The sequence below is a fragment of the Mustela erminea genome, chromosome 18 (assembly GCF_009829155.1).
Source record: "Mustela erminea isolate mMusErm1 chromosome 18, mMusErm1.Pri, whole genome shotgun sequence".
NCBI classification, from domain to species: domain Eukaryota; kingdom Metazoa; phylum Chordata; class Mammalia; order Carnivora; family Mustelidae; genus Mustela; species Mustela erminea.
Window position 1 is genome coordinate 9546250 of NC_045631.1, and position 22418 is coordinate 9568667.

Sequence of the window (22418 nt, forward strand, 5' to 3'; positions counted from 1 at the left end):
TCCGGGCCGACGGACCGTATGGCAGAGCAGCCTGGGCCTCCCTCCTTCAGTTACGTTCATTTGCTAGATCAGCTCACAGAACTCAGAACATTCTGCTTCCTGGGTTACTGTTTATTATAAAAGGATATAACTCGAAACAGCCAGATGGAAGGGACATACAGCATAAGGTGTGTGGGAAGGGGCGCAAAGCTTCTATGCCCTCTCCGAGAGCACCAGCTGTCCCAGGATCTCTGAGTGTCAGGGTTTTCGAGGCTCCATTACATGGGCATAACTGATTCAGTGACTAACCATTCGGGACTGACTAAAGCTACGACCCTCCCGGTCCCCCTCCGCCCAGGCCAGGGTGGGACTGACCGGCAACCCTCTAATTTACAGGACCCAATCTCTTGACAGCTGTCCTCCTCTTGACAGCTGTCCTTCGGAGATGGCCCAAAGTCTCCTCGTTAATGTAACAAAAGACACCTTAATCACTCTCAGCCCGAGAAATTCCAGGGGTCTGGGGAGCTCTGAGCCGAGAACTGCAGACAAAGACCAAGTATAGATAAACAGATTTGGTCTGGGGCGCCTGGGTGGTTCTGTGGTTAAAGCCTCTGCCTTCAGCTCAGGTCATGATCCCAGGGTGTGGCATCGAGCCCCGCATCAGGCTCTCTGCTCAGCAGAGAGGCTGCCTCCTCCTCTCTCTCTCTGCCTGCCTCTCTGCCTACTTGTGATTTCCGTCTGCCAAATAAATAAATAAAATCTTTAAAAAAAAAAAAAAAGGAAATAGATTTGGTCATCTGAATGACTGTTATCAAATCACAATACTGCAATATCCAATTAAATGTCAAATTTTTCCTCACGTTTTTCCTTTAAAGATTTACTACACCCACCGTGGGGCACAAGCTCACAAGCCCCAGATCAGGAACTGCACTTCAGCGACAGGGCCAGTCAGCCCCCCCCCCCCCGTCCCCTCCCACATTTTAAGTAAGACCTTGAACATCAAGGTACAGAGCGTTATTTTCAGGTCAAAACTGTATTTACTAGAAACAGGTAAAGATAAATCCCAAGAATTAGTGAAAGACAAAGAAAGGGTAAGACAGATGAAAGCGTTTTCAGGTGCAAAAAAGGCAATGCTTGGTAAGAGACCAGAGAACGCTCAGAATCATGAACTAGAAAGTCACAAGGCAACCGAAAGAACAGTTAATCCATCTTTTGAAGAAGAAAGACGGCAACGAGAGAGCACTTCTGGAAAATTATAGTATTGACAACACAACGTCTCACAGGCAACAAGCGTCAAATGCCTAAGCCACATGAACGGAGCACAACAGACCTTGAGCACAGACTCCGGCCGCAACAAGGCGCACAAGCGAAGACCCAGGAGAGCTGGCGGACGTGGACATGTGATGACTTGGACTGCAGGGAAACGCCACAGAAAGGGTCTCCGCAGATAAACTCTGGAAGCTGTGACACACCTAACCAATGATGGTCAGCCGGCTTCACTTGCCAGCAAATTCACATGCGACCCCGTTCCTCCCCGGCCCCGCCACTCAAAGCTTCAGAAAACGTGCAAAAGGCAGACAGAATTTAAAGATGAGCAGGGAACCAGGTCTAACAGGATGACCATGACTTCAGAGAGTTTAAATAGGCTGGTTTCGCTGGGGTGGATGTAGACAGCTGCTGACACGTTGTCACTAGGTAAAAGGTAAGAAACAACGCAGAGCAGAAATCTGAAGTTACTTGCTCTGACTTAATTATATACAAAAAGAATATATTCATCTTCTTAAAATCAAACTAGGGATAGTTTTAAATAGATTGCCTTACAAATAAACGTGCAAAAAAGAGAAGATATTTGTGTAAATATCAAAAGTATACACAAATGTATGGATAAATACAGAAAAGCAGACAGGATGGCACCAGCTACCGCATGGAAAGATCCCGTATTTCTCCACCAGGAGGAACACTGAAACCAAGATCTAACTATGAGCAAAAATGCTGAGCAAAAGCTTATATAATCAAGGGGCAGTTTAACATTAACAACACTGCAAAATAATCTAACAAAAAAAGGCGGTTGAAAATGAGAGGAATGAGATAAATCTGTGTTCCCTTCAAGTACAAAGGTCCAAGAAGCAAGTAATCTGTAACAGAAGACTCAGAACTAAAACACACGTTCTTCGAGAACATATAAAGACAAAACCTTTTTGCCATACCTTCAAAATATCACAAAACAATGTATAATTATTCCAATTCTGGAAATTCTAGGCTTCAAAAATGACTGCCAACTCCTATTTCTGGGATTTCTATTAATTCTCTTTCAATATTCCAATATTTTTTGAAAGTCCTGTTTGTATTTTGTAATTAGAAAGTATGATAGGGGTACCTGGGTGGCTCAGTGGGTTAAGCCTCTGCCTTCGGCTTGGGTCATGATCTCAGGGTCCTGGGATTGAGCCCCGCATCAGGCTCTCTGCTCAGCGGGAAACCTGCTTCCCCCTCGCTGTCTACTTGTAATCTTTCTCTCTGTGTTGAATAAATGGATAAAATCTTTCAAAAAAAAAAAAAGTATGATAAAATGACAGGTAATTCTAGTGGAAAATCATCACTACTGTTATCAGCAATGGAAATTAACCAAAATGGAAAAAAGACAGTAAAGATTTTTAGAAATAATTAATGAAGTTAGATTTTAGCTGTAGTATTTTTTCATTGTTAAGAAAAATGCATTTCAGGGGTGCCTGGGTGGCTCAGTGGTTAAAGCCTCTGCCTTTGGCTCAGGTCATGATCCCAGGGTCCTGGGATTGAGCCCCACAGTGGGGAGCTTGCTTCCTCCTCTCTCTCTGCCTGCCTCTCTGCCTACTTGTGATCTCTGTCAAATAAATAAATAAAATATTTAAAAAAAAAAAAAGAAAAATGCATTTCAAATTCATATCACACAATCATATGAAAAATGAAAATTTTTGGAGAATCTACTTCTCTAAAAACAAGGGAGAAATAAAAAGGCTCCATAGAAAACCTTTAGCATACTGCCAAATTAAGAGAAAACTTCCCAGCTTTGATAAAAAAAAATACAAAGTTCCTTTTCTAAACAGTAACATTTAAAATATAGTTTCTTAAAATATTACTATAAAAACTGCTAGAATTAGTCAAGAACAAATCAGATAGTAACAGCTGAGAAGGACACTGGGGATGTTCAGACAGAGCCTCCCCCAAAGATTATCTGAATCTGAGAGGGCAGTCGTATTTATTTCTTCAAACTTATGTAAGTAATTCTTTTCCACAAATTATTTCTAACCAGAGGAAAAAAAGAGAAGCTACCTCAAACCTGTCTATGAAACAAACAAGATTCAGCATAGAAATTTTTACTCAAAATATTAGCAACTGGCATTGTCATGTGCACAAAGGAAGTGACCAAGCAGCACTTATTACAGGAATATGAGAATCGGTCAGTGTTTTTAATGTATCAGTATATCAAATACAGACTTATATAAATGCAGACCAAAAAGGAATGTGCTAAGATACTGGTTCCGAACAGAGGCTTTTGGTTCCAGTAATAACAACCGATGATTTGGAAACCGTTCTGCTTCAAAAGCACCATCAATTCTATCCTTTTACACGCACAGCTCCGCTCCCAGGAGAAGGAATTCCCAAGGGCCAAACACTAGGAGTAAACTAAAACCCAGAGTAGAAAGTGCGGGACTTGACGCCACAAAAGCCCCATCGGCGCTGGTTTTGTGGGGGTGGCCTGAGCGTCTCTGTCATCCAGAACTAAGTTCTTCAACTTTGATCAGAGAATCAGATCTGAAGCACCTTGCATAAAACCAGAATGACTGTCCAGTAGGCATCGTGGGCCCTCCCCACACCCTGCCCCCGCCGGGGACTACAAGAACTTGCCCGGGGCCAGCCTGGGATCTCGAAGGGAAAAGCACAACCATGGAAATGTCTAGTCACAGGCCTTAGCCGCACAGAGCTTGATGTCTACCTCCAAGCATCCATTTCGGCCTGGACCTGCGAGCCTGGAATAAACAAAACCATTCCTGACTCTCACCTTCCAGCTAAAACCCGCCTCAGATGAATTTATTATCCAAACAGAGTAAGCGTGGAAAGTCACAACAAACAAAAACCAGCAGGCGATAAAAAAGGAGCCTCACCCTCTAGAATTGTAGATAATCAACTAATCCGAGACCGTAAATGAAGCAGGTTTTGAGTAATTACTTACATGGCCAGTATGACCCACCACGGAGCCCTGCATGTGTACCTCCTTTGCCTAGAGTTTTCTTCCTGTAGAGACAGCCACTTGGCTAATGCCCTCCATCCTTCACGTCTCTCACCACCGAGGCCTTGGCTGAGCCCACCAGACAACAGCGTGCAGCCCTACACACTCCCTGCACACACGTCCCCCCACACACATGTGGTCTCCGTAGCACGCACTTTGGACAGGCTATGGCTTTGCGGGAGAGTTTACGGTACGTTTTTCCTGCACCAGAAACTGAGCTCCGTGAGGTAGCGACTTCCTTTCACTCACAGCTGTCTCGCCAAGCCCAGGAACATGGACAGCATGTCTCAGGCACTTACAAATATTTATTTTTGGATGGATGAATGGACGAACAAATCGAAAGAAAATTAAAAACATAAAGGTACTGAACTATAGAAAAGAAAAAAATTAAACCAAAAATTAACTTTAACTATAGAATTCAACAACACTGGCGCTCCATGAATCTACGAAAACTCAACACACAAATGTCATCCCAGAGCGTGAGAAGAGGACGACTGATAAGACAGTCCTGAGCCGGGGCCCCTGGGTGGCTCAGTCGTTAAGCGTCTGCCTTCGGCTCAGGTCGTGATCCCAGAGTCCTGGGATCGAGCCCCACATCAGGCTCCTTGCTTGGCAAGAAGCCTGCTTCCCCCTCTCCCTGCTTGTGTTCCCCTCTCTTGCTGTGTCTCTCTGTGTCAAATAAATAAATAAAATTAAAAAAAAAAAAACAGTCCTGAGCTATAACCCTGTCCATGAAGGATCCTCACACTACTTCACATGGTATTAAAAATTCCAGGTAAAGACAAACCATAAGAGACTCTTAATCTCAGGAAACAAACTGAGGGTTGCTGGAGCAGAGTGGGGCGGGAGGGATGGGGGTGCTGGAGGATGGACACTGGGGAGGGAATGTGCTGTGGTGAGCGCTGTGAATTGTGTGAGACTGACGAACCATAGACTTGAATCCCTGAACAAATAACACATTATATGTTAATAAAAATTCTACATAAAGACTAAGTGTACAAAGCCTAATACTTAGAAAGGACCATCTTTCTAACCTTGTATTTTATTCAAGACACAAAAGGCACAAACTATAATATAAAGGAAAATGTTAGAAGATTCTATTAACATTCAAAGTTTAATCTCTGTACATGAATTGACCTCAAGCGAAAAAGACAAGGACACAAAGAGATACATAACCTACAAAACAGAAGTGTTTATATTTTGTTCAAATACATTAGGAAAAAGACAACTCTTCAAAAGAAAATAAGCGAAGGATATAAAGAAACAATTTTCAGAGCAGGAGATCTCTATGGTCAATAAAGTACGAACAGATGCTCCATATCTCATTAGCAATCAGAAAAAACAGGAAGGGGCGCCTGGGTGGCTCAGAGGGTTAAGCCTCTGCCTTCGGCTCAGGTCATGATTTCAGGGAGCCTGCTGCTCTGCCTACTTGTGATCTCTCTCTGTCAAACAAATAAATTAAAAAAAAAAAAAAACACAAAAAAACACTGAAACCCCAATGAAATTCCACGTCACACCCACCAGATCATCAAAAAATAAAGTCTAACAACAACAAAAACCGAGAGCAACAACATGAACCCACCGCTAGTAATGTTAACCGGTAAAACCACACAGAGAAGAAACTTGGAAATATCTAGTGTATGCACGCCAGCAAGCGCACGCTCAGGTACATTCCATAGGGAGGAGCTCACATGTCTGCACAGAGATACGGGGGGCCGAGAAGGTTCCAGGAGCTATTATTTTCCAGAGTAAAATGGGAAGAACCTTCACGTCCATCTACAGGAGACCCATAAGACACGCATCCAGAGGGATCCCAGACCACAGTTGCAGGGAATGGAGCCACCAGGGCCACCGGGAGCCTGTATCCCTCCTTACAGCTCAGTAGACCAAGTAAGTAGAGGGAGTCACTCTTCTAGACAGGCACAACCCAGCAGACACGTGGTTGGGCAAGGAAACAGGCCTTTGTTAAGGAAAACTGATGCTTTAAGTATCACCATAGTTAAATCTCAACAAAATAATGTTGAATGAGAAACTGGAGAAACAAGTGCATAAATTTACATTTATATACCCTTTGCATAAAGTTTAACAACACATTGGGGCACCTGGGTGGCTTACTGGGTGAAGTATCTGCCTTCGGCTCAGGTCAAGATCTTGGGGTCCTGGGATCAAGCCCCACATCGGGCTCCCTGCTCAGTGGGGAGTCTGCTTCTCCCTCTCCCTCTCCCTCTGCCATACTCATGCATGCTTGCTCTCTCTCTCTCTCAAATAAGTAAATAAAATGTATTTTTAAAAAAGCTTAAAAACATACTGGCCCCACTGCATGCTGTTTACTGATATACACAAATGTAATAAACAGGCCTAAGAATGATAAAGATCAAAAACAAATTAAAACAAACAAACACCAAATTCAGCACCGTATTTACACCAAGTGGGAGTACACCAGGGTTTACTGCTAGAAAAAAAGCTCCAAAGCACAGACGTTAACTATTTAGGTTTGACAAAGCCGAGGGGAAGGTACACAAGTAACTGCTAGTCACTACACTTCAGTTTTGCTTGAAATCTTAAAAAAAAAAAAAAATCAGAAGGCATGGAACTAACTTTTCTGAAGGTGAGAGAGTAGAATGGATTATACACTGGAGAAATTCCCAAAACACAGCCCCAGAAATGGGAGGAGAGGATGAGTATGAGGGTCAGAGAAGACAGGTGGCTATTCCAGTGACGCACACGGCCAAATAAAAGAGCACACCGGGCTCACAAAGATGTATCTGGAAGCGCACTGAACTGAATCTTAGAAAAGAGACTATAAGCCCCCTAACCTCATGGTGACAAAGCCACCAACTGCTACAAAGCAACCCGGCGTGACAAAGCAGCTGCCTCCAGAAGAAAGCAAATGAGCGGCTCCAAGGTTCTCTCCAATAAACCCTAGTGAGCCAAGAGTTCCAGATCGGAGAGAAAAACCAAGCAGGAAAAGGCACCAGAATGCTTCATCGTCCTCATCTCATCTTACAGAAGCCAACAGAAAACACTACATATACCTTCCCTCCAAGTTGTTAAGTGAAAGTTTAGTGACGAAAAAGTCCCTTTAGGAGGGAACTGAGAAGGGCGCTTGGCGGCTCAGTTAAGCGTCTGCCTTCAGCTCAGGTCATGATCCCAGGGTCCTGGAATCAAGCCCCATGTTGGGCTCCCTGCTCAGTGGGGAATCTGCCTCTCCCTCTGCCTGCTTCTCCCTGCTTATGCTTTCTCTCTCATTGTCAAATAAATAAATAAAATCTTAAAAAAAAAAAAAAAGAAAGAAAGAAATAAAGAACTGAGAACAAAAAAAGTAACAAAAATGGAAAGTGTTTTTTTTTTAAAGATTTTATTTATTTATATGAGAGAGAGAGCACAAGTCAGGAGAAGCAGGCAGAGGGAGAGGCAGACTCCCCACAGAGCAGGGAGCCCTACGTGGGGCTTGATTCCAGGACCCTGGGATCATGACCTGAGCTGAAAGCAGAGGCTTAACCAACTGAGCCACTGGGGTGCTCCTAGAAAGCACTTTTTTCAGTGCAAAAAATTAGACAAATACCCCTCCAATACTATCTTTAAATAGGCTTTGAGGTTTTGTGAACAAGACAATGATATTCAGACTAGGTTTTTAAAAATCCCAACACAGACTTCTACAAAAGACACACTGAGAACAAAATGACTTAAAAGCATTTTTCTAATGAAGGAATAACTCACAATGAAGATACATATCTAGGACTATTTAAATAGCATAAAAACATTTGGGAAGAAAAAATGCACAAAGCCAAATTATCTTGTCTAGAACTAGACAAAATCAGCAAGGATATAAGAGTTGAACAAAACTTTAAACCAGATACATCTATCTATCCGACATATATAGAACATTCCACCCAACAACAAAGGAATACACCTTTCTCTCTTATGCACATGCAACAGTCTACAGGACAAACCAAATACTGTACCATAAAACAAGTCCCAGTAAATTTTAAAGGACTGAAATCAGGGCACCAGGGTGGCTCAGTCAGTTGGGTGTCTGCCTTCGACTCAGGTCATGATCCTGGCACCCTGGGATCCCACCCTACATCCGGCTTCCTGATCAGCTGGGAGTCTGCTTCCCCCCTCCCTCTGCCCACCTTCCCCTCCCCCCCATTCATGAGCTCTTTCAAATAAATTTTAAAATCTTAAAAAATAAATAAAAACGACTGAAATCATATAAACCACGTTTTCTGATCACAATGGCATGAACTTAGGGTTAGGGAATATTGTTAATTCATAAATATGCTAAAATTAATCAACATACTCCAAAATATCCTAAGAATCAAAGAAGAAATCACATGAAAAATTAGAAAATACATTGAGATAAATGAAAACGAAAACATAACATATCAAAATTTAGAGGATACAGCTAAAGCAGTGGAGGGAAATTTAAAGCTGTAAATGCCCATATCAGAAAAGAAAGATTTGAACCAACAACCAGATCTTCCACTTAAGAAACCAGAAAAGGAGCAAAAAACAACCCAAACCAAGCAGGAGAAAGAAACCAAGGAAAAACCGAATAGTCAGGAAGGTCCTATATGAATTGAGAAAGGTAAACACACATGAAAAGCCAAGGCATATGACAGATAATGAAGACACCACATTCCAGGCAAGTACACAGAGTACTTAATGAGTGCCAGCTGCCATCCTGCGGCACTGAACTCCCCTGACAACTCTATAAGGCCAACATAGGTTCTGCTCTTACTCCTGCTCTGTGGATGAGGAAACCAAGAAAACAGTAGTTATGTAACTTGTCTGCAGTCACACTGTGAAGAAAAGGAAAATCCAGAATTCAAACTCAGGCTCCAGACCTCAAGCATTTATGACGCCAAGTATGTATAGACCAAAAATAGCTCCATTTTCCAGAAGTGTTTTGTTTATTTAAAATATGAAAATGGGAGGGACGCCTGGGTGGCTCAGTGGGTTAAGCGGCTGCCTTCGGCTCAGGTCATGATCCCAGCGTCCTGGGATCAAGTCCCACATCGGGCTCCATGCTCAGCAGGGAGCCTGCTTCTCCCTCTGCCTCTGCCTGCCGCTCTGTCTGCCTGTGCTCACTCTCTCTGTCAAATAAATAAATAAAATCTTTTTTTAAAATAAATAAATAAAAAATAAAACATGAAAATGAATGAAACTTTCAGCTCAAGGAAAGGAGGAGAAAGGAGTCAATGAAAAAGAAAAATGTCTTGAAAAAATGAAATAAATCCATGAAATTAGGAATTGGGAAAGAAGTATGACGTCCTAACAGATGACGGTCGGTTATGCTTTAAAAACATAATTCCATAAAGTTTCTTTAAAGAAAATATAGATCTCCAAACATCTGTCATCCATGCACTCATTTATTCAAGATACTTATTTTTATTTATATTTTTAAAGTAGGCTCCACACCCAACACGAAGCTTGAACTTGACCCTATGATCAAGACTTGCATGCCCTACCGACCTAGCCAGCCAGGCACCCCTATTCAAGCTCTTTATTAATGCTGGGGGCCTGAGTGGCTCAGTCATTGAGTATCTGCCTTCAGCTCAGGTCATGATCCCGGGGTCCTAAGATCGAGCCCCACATCGGGCTCCCTGCTCAGAGGGACCCTGCTCCTCTCTCTGCCTCTGCCTGCCGCTCCCCCTGCTTGTATTCCCTCTCTCAATGTCTCTCTCGCTCTCTCTCTGTCAAATACATACATACATACATACATGTTTAGTAATGCTGTGTTCTCGGTACTGTCCTACATAACTGAAATCAAGTCAAGAAAAATAGAAGAAATTTAAATATGAGTACTGATCAAGGAAAGAAGAAAGAAGTTGCCAGAGAATCACCTCCAAAAGAGATCTGGCCCATATGGTTTTGCATCTCTCTCTCTCCTTGGGCCTCCCTCTTCCCTGAGACACAATAATACTGGAATCAGGCCAATTAATAATCCTACCACAGCCCCTAACAAAGAGTCGCATGTCTCTCACTTGAAATCAAAAGCTAGAAATGACTGAGCATCCCAGAAGCTGAGACGGGCAGACGGCTAGGCCTCTTGCACCAGTGAGCCAAGCCATGAACACAAAAGGAAGGTTCTAGAAGGACATGAGAAGGCCTTACAGGGAACAGACGGATGATAACAAAGAGGGCTCTGATGCGGTCTGGAGAGAAGGCCAACCCAGCCCCAGCACCCCCTTCAGCCCAAGCCTAATCCAGAGCAAGGCCCTGACTCCTTTCAGCTAGGGCAAGGCTGGGAGGTGAGGAAGCAGCGGGACAGGCTGCAGCTGGAGGAGGCTGGTTCATGAGGACTGAGGAACCGCATCGTCTGCATACCACAGACAGGCAGACTGAAGCAGCACGTGCTGATGGAGAGGATGCAGCAAGTTCTCCAGAAGATTCCAGACCCTCATCAAGCTACTAGGCTACACTAATCAACCACACTAAGTAACAGACTCTCAACACAGACGAAACCGCTTTCTGTTGGTGGAGATACCACCCAGGACTGTCACGGCTGGAGAGCAGCCAGCGCCTGGCTTCAGAGCGTTGGAGGGGAGGGCGACTCTCCTGCCCGGGGCTGACGCAGCTGGTGACTTCAAGTGAAGCCGAGCTGCAGGCCATTCCGAGCGCCCCACGACCCTTAAGAGTTATGCGGAGTCTACTCCGTCCACATTCTAGAAAGGGAACAAAGCCTGGATGACAGCATGTCTGTTTACAACACAATTTATTGGACTTTTTATTTTTTTTAAAGATTTTATTTATTTGATAGAGATCACAAGTAGGCAGAGAGAGAGAGGAGGAAGCAGGCTCCCCGCTGAGCAGAGCACCTGATGCGGGGCTCGATCCCAGGACCTTGAGATCATGACCTGAGCTGAAGGCAGAGGCTTAACTCACTAAGCCACCCAGGTGCCCCAATTTACTGGATATTTTATGTCCACTGTTGAGACCTACTGCTCAGAAGAAAGATTCCTTTCAAAATATTACTGCTTCTTGGGCGCCTGGGTGGCTCAGTTGGTTAGGCGACTGCCTTCAGCTCACGTCATGATTCTGGAGTCCCGGGAACGAATTCCCCATCAGGCTCTCAGCTCCATGCGGAGTCTGCTTCTCCCTCTGACCCTCTCCCCTCTCATGCTCTGTCTCTTTCTCTCTCTCACATAAATAAATAAAATCTTTTTAAAAAATATTACTGCTGCTTGACAAGGCACCGGGTCACCCAAGAGCTCTGATGGCGACGGATGGTGAGACTTTCACTGTGTTCAGGTCTGCTAACAGTGCAGCAGGGGCTGTGCAGCAAGGGCTCATTTCAACTTTCAAGTCTTTTTATTTAAGAAATAGACTTCAGAAGGCCCTAGCTGCACAGACAGTGACTCCTCTGACGGATCTATGCAAAGTAAACTGAAGACCTTCTAGAAAGGATTCACCCTTCTAGATGCCGTTAAGAACACTAGTCATTCACGGGAAGACATGAGAGGAAGAAATGGATTCCAGCCCTACAGATGACCTTGAGGGGTTTAGGACTCCAGCAGAGGAAGTACCGGCAGATGTGGTGGGAAAAGCAAGAGAACTAGATGCAGAAGCAGAGCTCGAGGGGTGCACAGGCGGCTCAGTGAGTTAAACCTCCGACTCTTGACCCTAGCTCAGGTCGTGATCTCGGGATCATGAGATCAAGCCCCTCGTCATGTTCCACACTCAGTCTGGAGTCTGCCTGAGAGTCTCTTCCTCTGTCCCCCCTCCCACATGCGTATACACACACTCTCACTCTCTCTCAAATAAATTAATACTTCTTTAAAAAAAACTTATGGGGGCGCCTGGGTGGCTCAGTCAGTGAAGCATCTGCCTTTGGCTCATGTCATGATCCCAGGATCCTGGGACAGAGCTCTATGTGGGCTCTTTGCTCAGCAGGGAGTCTGCTTCTCCCTCTCCCTCTGCCTGCCTCTCTGCCTACTTATGCTCTCTCTCTGTCAAATAAAGTCTTTAAAAACAACAACAAGATAATGAAAATCTAGTAATGCAAAGCACTTTAGGGATTTTTTACGTAAGAAAATTCAGCTAAAGACTAAGTGAAAATAAAATGGGAGCAAATGTGTGAAACCTGTTTACTATACAACTGAAACGTATGCTACCATAAAATTCAAACATCGCACCGTTATAAGAACCATCAGATGAATGAATCAAATGGAAAGCCCCAAAAGAAACGCAAGGGTATACTAATTTACAATACAAACATAACGCTGACAGATCACCATCTTTAAGAAAGTAGTTACCAACATCATACCAAGATTAACTGCGGATGTGTTACAATGTTATGTCAACACAGTTTAGGAATAAAGAAAAAAAAGACGACAAGGAAAGTTGGCTGAATATTTCTCTCATTTCAACATGAAAATTATCCTAAGCATTAAGCTCCAGAAGGGCAGGACTTCTGCCTCACTTGCCTCTGTTCGACTTCTAGAACACCTTGCCTAGATTAGCTATTCTAAGTAACTCCAGGCAGGGGCACCTGGGTGGCTCAGTCAGTTAAGCAACTGACTTTGACTTAGGTTGTGATCCTGGGGTCCTGGGATCGAGTCCTGCGTTGGGCTCCCTGCTCATTGAGGAGCCTGCTTCTCCCTCTGCCTACTGCTCCCTGTGCTTGTGCACTCACTCTCTGTCAAATAAATAAATTAAATCTTTTAAAAAATAAGTAAATAACTCCAGGTAGTCATTTAAAATTAATAAAAGCAAAGAAAATAGACAAAAATGAATTCAGATCTAACTCCAAAAAGATCAAAGGCAAATGCAAGTCATACTGTGTGATTCACTTATAAAATTTTTTTTTAAGATGGATTGGTTTTAGAGAGTGAGTGTGCATGCGTGGTGGGGCATGAGCAGAGGGATAGGGAGAGAGAATCTCCAGCAGACTCCTGGCTGGGCCAGGAGCCCAGTCTGGGGACTGACCCCAGGACCCTAAGATCATGACCTGAGCTGAAACCAAGAGTCAGATGCTTAACCACCTGAGCCACCCCAGGGGCCCCATTTGTATGAATTTTGAAAAAAAACCTGCACAAACCAACAAGCTTCAGCAGACCAGTATCTCTGTGGTGAGAAAGGGAATGGTACTGGGGTCAGACACACCAGGCTGTGAAAGTACTGTTGGTGTTGGGTCACTGCCTGTTCTCATGATTCCCTCACTTGTACGAATGTCAGTTTCCACTTTTTAATTAAAACAAACAAAAAAATCCCAAAACTCTGAACTCCATAGACATGAGCAAGGGAAAAGAAAAAATCTGACAGGATAGAGTTAATATTCTTATCAAACAGTACCGATAAATGATCAACCTCATCGCTTAACCAAGAAATGCTAGTTAATGCATCACAGCCACATCACCAATCTGGTGAAGGTTATAAAAGTCAGTGAGTTTTGGGGAAAAGAGGCACACGGCCTGAACACAGTAATGTGAACTAACAGCAGTTAACCCTCAAGCAGCTACTCTATACTAGGCATTTTCTCAGCCCTTCATCAATATGAACTCATTCAATATTCCTACCAGTCCTACAAAAGGATTACTCTTATTCCCATTCTGAGGATCAAAAACACACAGGGATTACTCAATTTGATGAAAGTCACAAAACAAATAAAGTCACAGATCAGAAAATGTCAATTAATACAGTCCTTTCAAGGGCAGTTCTGCGACATTCATCAACAACCTAAAAATGCGCCGCTTTTGACCTGGAATCTCAGTGCTGAGACGCCATCCTAAGGAACAGACCTGGACACCACCCGTGTCGTCACAGAACCCTTAACCTCCACGCAGATACACCGTTCCGGACTGAACACACACACACGTGTCCCTACTCTCCCCCAAAACATCGCTAAATCAAAGTTAAAGGATGAAAAAGATATAAAGTCACAAGGGAAAAACAGAGAGAGATGAATCAAGGCAGAGGACAGAGATCAAAAGCTGTGGGAGATGACAAGCAGCGGAAAAAGGGCGGGGAGTGACAAAGCCCACAACAGGAACGTGACCGAACGCTGCAGACAACTGAGAGGCAGCCCAGGGCCCGAGAGCAGCTTAGGAACGAACGAGAGCAAGTACTCCGGTTAACAGAGCAATCATTAAAAAAAACGGCAACAAAAACACCGCGGACTTCTATAGGAAACAAACAGTCACAAATAATAGCAAATGCGATCACGTGACATTACTTGGCTCAACAGCTAACACTACTAATAGACTCGCAGTAACAAAGACACGACCGAAACCGCACTAACTCCTCACTCTTCTGTAAGTTACCAGATTCTAAAAACGTAACAAATCAACAAATAATTTTATGTTATTTAGAAATATGAAGGAAGGGACGCCCGGGTGGCTCAGTTGGTTGGACGACTGCCTTCGGCTCAGGTCATGATCCTGGAGTCCCAGGATAGAGTCCCGCATCCGGCTCCCAGCTCCATGGGGAGTCTGCTTCTCTCTCTGACCTTCTCCTCGCTCATGCTCTCTCTCACTGTCTCTCTCTCAAATAAATAAATAAAATCTTAAAAAAAAAAAAAAAAAAGAAATATGAAGGAAAATACCAGAAGAAATTGGTTAAGAGTTGAAAATGATGCCAGGAAGACAGGTGGCAAGGAAATCATATTTTTAAATTAATTCTTCTAATGCTCCTTGACTTCTTATACAGGTAATGTAAGAAAGTAGTTTAAAAAATAATTTGTTCCAAGAAATACAGAATATTCAGAAAAACACAAATAAGACATAAATCCCCTGGCCATCTATCAACCTGTTTACATTTTGATATCATGCATCCCTGCTCTATATCTATATTTAATCTACACATTCCAGAAAATTGGGCTCCCTGGGGTGCCTGGATGGCTCAGTCATTAGGCATCTGCCTTTGGCTTGGGTCACGATCCCAGGATCCTGGGATCGAGCCCCACATCAGGCCCCCTGCTCAGTGGGGAGCCTGCTTCTCCCTCTCCTACCCCCTCCCCTGCTTGTGTTCCCTCTCTCGCTGTCTCTCTGTCAAATAAATGGGTAAAATATTTTTAAAAAACAGAAAGAAGAGAAAATTAGGCTTCTCTTAATTATACTGTTTAGCAATCTGTTGTTTTCATTTAATTTTTTGTGGGCATTTCCTCAGTAATTACATATATATTTACAACATGAGGAACAAAATGAGTACCCTAGACCAAGTTTTTATGCGACCTGAACTAAACACTTTTGGGATAGATTTAGTCGTGTCAATTACAAGCACGTGAATTCGGGGCACCTGGGTGGCTCAGTGGTTAAGCCTCTGCCTTCAGCTCAGGGCATGGTCCCAGGGTCCTGGGATCGAGCCCCCATCGGGCTCTCTGCTCAGCAGGGAGCCTGCTTCCTCCTATCTCTCTTTCTGCCTGCCTCTCAGACTCCTTGTGATCTCTGTCAAATAAATAAATAAAATCTTAGAAAATAAATAAATAAATAAAACTGAGTGGGAATATATTTCTTTAGAAAAAATAAAGATTAAGAATAACGTAACACATTTTCTATATCGTCTAACTAGTAAAATGTAACAACCATGGTTATAATTGAATTTAGTTTGCTTTCTCCAAAAAGACTTCCTCTGCCCGGAAAAAAATGTTTTCACAATATACTACTAATTTAAAATAAAAGCATATACAGTATGATCCCTAATTTATTTCTTAGAATGTAAACAGCATAGGGGAAAACAAGCCTGCAAAGTCACACAATAAACAAATCAACAGTAGTTCTTTCTTAGGATTATTATGGATCATTTTTATTATTTTCTTCCCAATGCTTTTCTACATTTCCTTAACTGCACAGGTATTACTTCCGGAGTCACTTTTAAGAAACGGTCTAGAGTCAATGCTGCAAATGAAAGACAGCAAGGGTGTGAGTAGTTCAGAAGTGACTTATTTGATAGCTAGACTTGTTTTTACATGTTTCATGAGTTTCCCTGAAGCAATTCCGTACCACACTGAAACTCTCCTTGGTGTCTGTCTGGTCTTCTGTTCTTACAGTCAACAATTACTGAGCCTCCATTGCGTGCCGGGCACTGTTCTAGTACTAAATACTCAGCAGTGAACAAAACAGATGAAATTTGCTAGGGAAGACAAATACAAAAACACTCGGAACAAAAATACACTTTTAGTGGCCACACAAACATGAGCACACAATAGCCACACATACACTCCTTCCAAGTGTGAGGAAGAAAAGTTAAGGATAGGTGGGAAGAGAGCATTGTTTTCGTCAGAGTAGGCCTCCCGAGGAGGGACCCCCGAACTGAATGAGGAGAGCTGGCCATGCAAAGATATGGGAGAGCAAGCTAGGGAGAGGGAGCAAGTGAATAGGTCCTGAGAGATGTACAAGCTTGTACAGAACAGCCGGGAAAAGACCAGTGCAAACTGGAATGAGCAAGTGGGAGAGCAAGAGATGATGTAGAAGGAGGTAGGCGTCAGACCATGTAGAGCCTTACAGGACCACACGGAGTCCCGAAGGTGATTCAAAGGCACTGAGGTTTAAAAGATCACTGCGTGCTACATGGATAATGGACTGTGTGAGGGACTGCAAGGAGGCAGAAAACCTCTGGGGAGACTTTACAGGTGTTCAGGCAAGAAACAATCATGGCCTGGACCAGAGTCATAGGGTGAGAGGACGAGATGCGGTCTGACATGTATACACCTTGACGGATGACCCAACAGAACTTGATGACTCACCATCTAGAATGAGGAAGGAATCACAGGTGATTTGCAGGTTCTTGGCTAGCGTAACTTTGTGAATGGTGGTGTCATTTACTGCCAGGGCTAACTGGCAGAGAAGCAAGTTTGTAAGTGGCAGATATTAAGAGACCCAGGGGGCCGGGTGGCTCAACATCTGACTCTTGGTTTCCGCTCAGCTCACAATCTCAGTCAGGGTCGTGAGATCGAGTCCCACACTGGGCTCCACGATCAGCTTGGAATCTGCTTGAGATTCTCTCTCTCTCTGCCCCTGCCCCCACACTCTCACTCTCTCTCCAAAATAAATAAAATCTTTAAAAAAAGAAAAAGAAAAATCAAGAAACCCATTTCAGACATGTTAACTGTGAAATGATCACTAGCCATTTGGGTCAAGAAGTCGAGGAGACAATTTTACCCAGTTCATGTCTGTAGTCCATGGGTAAGTTGGGGATGATGACGTGTAACTGATACTTAAAGGTATGGGACTAGACTCCTAGGTGGCTCAGTCAATTAAGCAGCTGCCTTCGGCTTAGGTCATGATCCCAGGGTCTGGGGCTTGTTGCTCAGGAGGGAGCCTGCTTCTCCCTCTGCCTCTGCTTGCTGTTCCCCTTGCTTGTGCTCTCTCTCTGATAAATAAATAAAATCCTTAAAACAAAATTAAAAATAAATAAAGGTATAGGACTAAATTTATCTCCTAAGGTGTGAGCCTCAAAGTCTGCTAACTTTAGAGGTAGCAAAGGGGAAGGTGAGTGTCTGGTGAGAGGTCCCAGAAGACGAGTGAATAAAGTGTTTCCAATACCGGAGTCAGAGCTGCTAGTAAGCAGAGCAGGTAAGATAAGGACTGAGAACTCATGATCTTGATAAAGGCAGCCTCAGCAGAGTGACAGAAGAGAAAGCCCCATTTATGCTCAAGAGAGGACTGGAAAAGGGGAGCCTGGGCAGCACCGCTGGTTAAGCATGTGAACCTTGGTTTCAGCTCAGGTCGTGATCTCAGGGTCAGGAGACTGAGTCCAGCATCAGGCTCTGGGCTCAGCACGGGGTCTACTTGAGACTCTCTCTCCCTCTCCCTCCGACCCTGGCGCGCTCTAAAATTTAAAAAAAAAAAAAAAAAAATCCTAAAAAAAAAGGGAGAGAGAGAGAGAACTGAAGACAAGAGTACAGATAACTCTTTCAAATCATACGTATTGCTTTGGGGACAAGGGCTAACCACTGTTTCTCTAGCAACTCGCTAGTTCTCAGCACAGAGTACATGGGAAGTAAGCATTACCAAAAGAACTTTGAATCTGACAATTGCCAGTATTTCACACCACATTAAGAAACGTGATAGAGGGCGCCTGGGTGGCTCAGTTGGTTAAGTGGCTGCCTTCAGCTCAGGTCATGATCCCAGGGTCCTGTGATTGAGCCCCACACATCAGGCTCTCTGCTCAGCGGGAAGCCTGCTCCCCTTCCTCTCTCTCCGCCTGCCTCTCTGCCTACTTGTGATCTTTGTCAAATAAATAAATAAAATCATATTTTAAAAAAAAGAAAGAAAGAAACCTGATACCATCCTGCCCACCCCATTCTGTTCCAAACCTCATTCTGTAGGCTCTTCCCTTCATCATGAGGATGAACTACAAAAACCTGAGTTTCTCAGGATGCCTAGGTGGCTCAGTCGGTTAAACGTCTGCTTTTGGCTTGGGTCATGGTCCCAGGGTCCCAGGATCGAGCCCCACATCAGGTTCCCTGCTCGGCAGGAGTCTGCTTCTCCTTCTCCTCCCTGCTTGTACTCTACCTCGCTCTCTCACCGTTTCTCAAATAAATAAATAAAATCTTTTTTTTTTAAATGATTTTTTTCAAAGGTTTTCTTTATTTGTCAGAGAGAGAGAGAGCACGAGTGAGAGAGCACAAACGCACAAGCAGGGAGACCGGCAGGCAGAGGGAGAAGTAGGCTCCCCGCTGAGCAAGAAGTCAGATGTGGGACTTGACCCCAGGACCCTGGGATCAGGACCTGAGCCAAAAGCAGATGCTTAACTGACTGAGCCACTCGGGCATCCAAACAAACAAACAAACAAACAAACCAAAAAACCCTGAATTTCTCTTCACCTTTCCGGGACCAAAATGTAATTATAAGTAGCACTGCGACTGGTAGCTGAACCAAGAGAAAAGAAAAAGACCTTCCCTTTCTGCTCCCCAATTTTCCAGAGATTATATACAAGTCAACAAGTAAATTATGAACATGTCACCAAAGGGTTAAAAGCAATCAGTGGTCAAGTTATTTAAATAAAACATCTTATTTCAGACCTTCTGCTGAGATCTTAAAAAAAGCCACTTAATTTCCCAAATGGGTAACTTGCCCTCCCCCGATGCAGGTACACGTCCCTCTATTACAGCGTTAAAGCTCTGAGGCAAAAAGCAACGTCCAGAAAACAGTCAGGTTTCCCTACCTGACAAAACGTCTTCCGCTAATTCCTTTTCTCTTTCAATTTTTTCCTCTAGAGTTGAAATGCAGAATTCATAGCCAGCAAGAGCAAATTCCTGTCTGTAAAGCAAAGATCAGCAGTCGGCTGTTCACCTTTTCACAAACCCCTCTTTCATTCGCATTTTCCGGGCTTGGGTGTGAGCATTAGCAATACAGGAAATGTGAGATGGGGAGGGGGAATGCTGCTTGCAGTTTCCAAGGAGTCTCAGTCTGCCATTTTGTAGAAGTTCTTAGTCACCCATTTAACCTAGCTTAAGACCCAAAAAGCTAAGAACGCTGCTGTCATCTTAATAAATGACAGAACCAGTAGCCTCCACCATGAGTTTGTCTCTCCACTTGGGAAGGCCTTACACTCACTCAAAGTAATGCTAATAGGAACAGAGGCTCAGGCCACCTGCCCTAAGGATGCTAACTACTGATCTTGTGCAAGTTCTGAACAGGTTTATTAGCTTTGTGTATTAGCTTCCCAAGCTGTTAGGTCTTTACTAGAAGCTTTTTTTATATACCCGGAATTCCTGGCTATGGCACTAGAAGGTACTGAGCCTGAATCCAGCCTGGGACCCTCAACCAAATGGAGAGAACACCTAAACATTAGGCAGATGGACTCCGGAGAGAACAAGCGTCAACCACCAGTTTCTAGAAAGAGATGCACGGATACAACAGAAATTTCTTCTACATCCAGAAGCTCAGCCCCGGTTCTCACCTTTGGTGGTGGCTCTGGTTTCTTAGCAGACGGGCACTCCAAAGCTCACCCCTTCTCCTCTAGTGCTTTGCCAGGGAGAAACGATGACCCCACTGCTGTACTCTGTTCCCAGAACAGAAGCTTCTTCAGACCAAACTTTGGCAGGAGGGACCCTATTCAGCCAGGACTCGGAGCTGGGGGAGGCGGCCCACTAGATGTTTCTAGTCAGAGCAAAATGTCTAGAAATAATTCCCTTACTAATATCAGCCTTCCTAAGCCCCAAGTCGAGTTACACATATTCCAGTCTCTAAATGAAAAAATACTTTCGACAAGAGTACAGAGTAAACAACAGACTAATTATCAGGGGCCATTACTTCCACTTGTCTGAGACCACGAATCCGTCTTACTCTCCACTGTGATTAGCTTCGGGCTTCTTTTTATTCCAATTCATACCCCATTGACCTCCAGTTCTAGGACTCCTCCAAGAGAGACTGATCCCAGCTGCTTTGCTCCCCGGCATGGGCCAACCTCAAAGCTCCTCAAGAGACTTGAAATCAAAGGCCCTCCGAAGTCCGAGCCCATCTAATGTCCATGCACATGCAGGCAACAAGCAGGTTCCGCTGACAGAGAAGGAGCTGGTGACCAGGACAGCAGGGACCAGCACCAGGAACCCTGGTCTCAACAAGCACTCCTGTTACAGCATCAGGTCTGATAGCATTCCAAACCTGTGCTGCGCAACTACCACAGCACTGAAAACCTAAAAGCTCCTCTTAGGTCTTCCCGTAAATGCCCTCCAAGATACATAACTCTCTAGAAGTTCTTCGCTTACGCTCTAGGTTATTTCTTCTTTGAACCCCACCTTAAGAGAATGAAAGGCACCAGGCCTCACTCATCAGTGTTCCTGGGACAATGAGCACACATCCAAATTCTTTCCTAAAGCCTTTCCCGTGTAGCAGAAGATTCTTCTTTACAAGAATTTAGATTCATCTAATACTTTTAAATTAAGACCAATTTCCTGTCTTACATATCCAGACCTCACTCCCCTACTCCGAGGTATTTCCCCTTCTTAAAACTCGTCACCTGATCGCCTTTACATGCTTTAAAAACACTGCCCGTTGGACTAGCCACCGAGACACTCCCACATCAAGTCCCTCATCACCCAACTATGTATCTACCCTCCTGGTTTGTTGATACTTATATTCAAAAAATGGTTCCTTCGAAGTACATTACCCCAATGGCTTTTACACTGCTCCCTCCTCTCCTAGGAAGAGCTAAACTAGTTCTAACTATAACCTCCCTTCCCAGTTCAAGCAGGAACAGAAAAGTTGATTAGCTTTGTCACAGTGTGGCCAAAGGAGGGCTGTCTGCCCCACTCAGCAGGCTACTGAAAACAGCGGGGCAAAACTAGGAGACTAAAGACTTCAAGGATGGGGTGGGGGGAACACTTTGAGTGCGACACCCAGTTTTTTTGAGATCCAGATAACTGGAAACTAAATGAAAATGATACAATATCCTAGAAAGTTCTCTGCTCATAGCCCAACTCCCTGGCTGCTGCCACACCTAGATTCTGACTCTACTTACCTATTCTGAGCAGCATAGATACTGGCCAGCTTTAGAGAGATTTCAATTATTGCATTGTCTTCCTGTGGGGAAAAAGGAAATGAAGAAAATTCACAGAAGCTCAATTTCCATATGGATAATTTCTGATCAACATCTAGACCGACTTTAGCCTAAAAGCTTTAGTCTTTATCCTTCTGGAAGAATTAGGCAACTGAACTTCTCAGCAACCATGTTTTTGCATGAATGAAAGACTGGTAGTTTTATACAGGGCCAAGACGGGGGGAAAAAATCCACCTTTTTTCACCAAAGCACATGTTGGGGGCTAAGTGGAGTTTTCAGGAAGCAAAACTATTTTGAAAACCTCTTCCGCTAGGGCCCAGTCCTAGGCAAAGTCCTTACCTGTTGCATGCCCCCTCCAAGCAGGTAACTCATTGTTGCTTTAAAAAGTTTTTCCGCCTAGAAGCATAAGGAAAAGATTTTTCTTTTACTTGGGACCCTGGATTCTAAGTACTAGTCTAATGCAACATCCCCTTGTAGAACAACATACACACTCATATGCAGAGAAAAATATCCTTGTGATGAGAAGACAGACAAAAACACCACGACCCCACCTCCTCTGGGAACCGTAAGAACTACCCTGTGAGAAGTAGAAACCAACTTCAGAAACGAACTTTTCATCTAGGGGCGCCTGGGTGGCTCAGTGCGTTAAGGCCTCTGCCTTTGGCTTGGGTCGTGATCCCAGACTCCTGGGATCGAGCCACGCATCAGGCCCTCTACTTGGCGGGAA

General features: G+C 44.0%; 1 protein-coding gene across 2 annotated transcripts in view; it reads right to left on the reverse strand.

The window, feature by feature from the left end:
* Positions 1 to 22418, reverse strand: part of TTC19 (tetratricopeptide repeat domain 19) — a 29971-nt gene that overhangs the window by 3988 nt on the left and 3565 nt on the right. The window contains exons 5-8 of one of the 2 annotated variants that reach the window (XM_032319759.1): positions 22031 to 22087; positions 21653 to 21714; positions 19355 to 19449; positions 16932 to 17018 (exon numbers count right to left, since the gene is read on the reverse strand). In XM_032319759.1, coding sequence (XP_032175650.1) covers positions 16932 to 17018; positions 19355 to 19449; positions 21653 to 21714; positions 22031 to 22087 — 301 coding nt within the window. The remainder of the gene's footprint in view (positions 1 to 16931; positions 17019 to 19354; positions 19450 to 21652; positions 21715 to 22030; positions 22088 to 22418) is intronic. The other variant, XM_032319760.1, reaches the window with a different exon arrangement.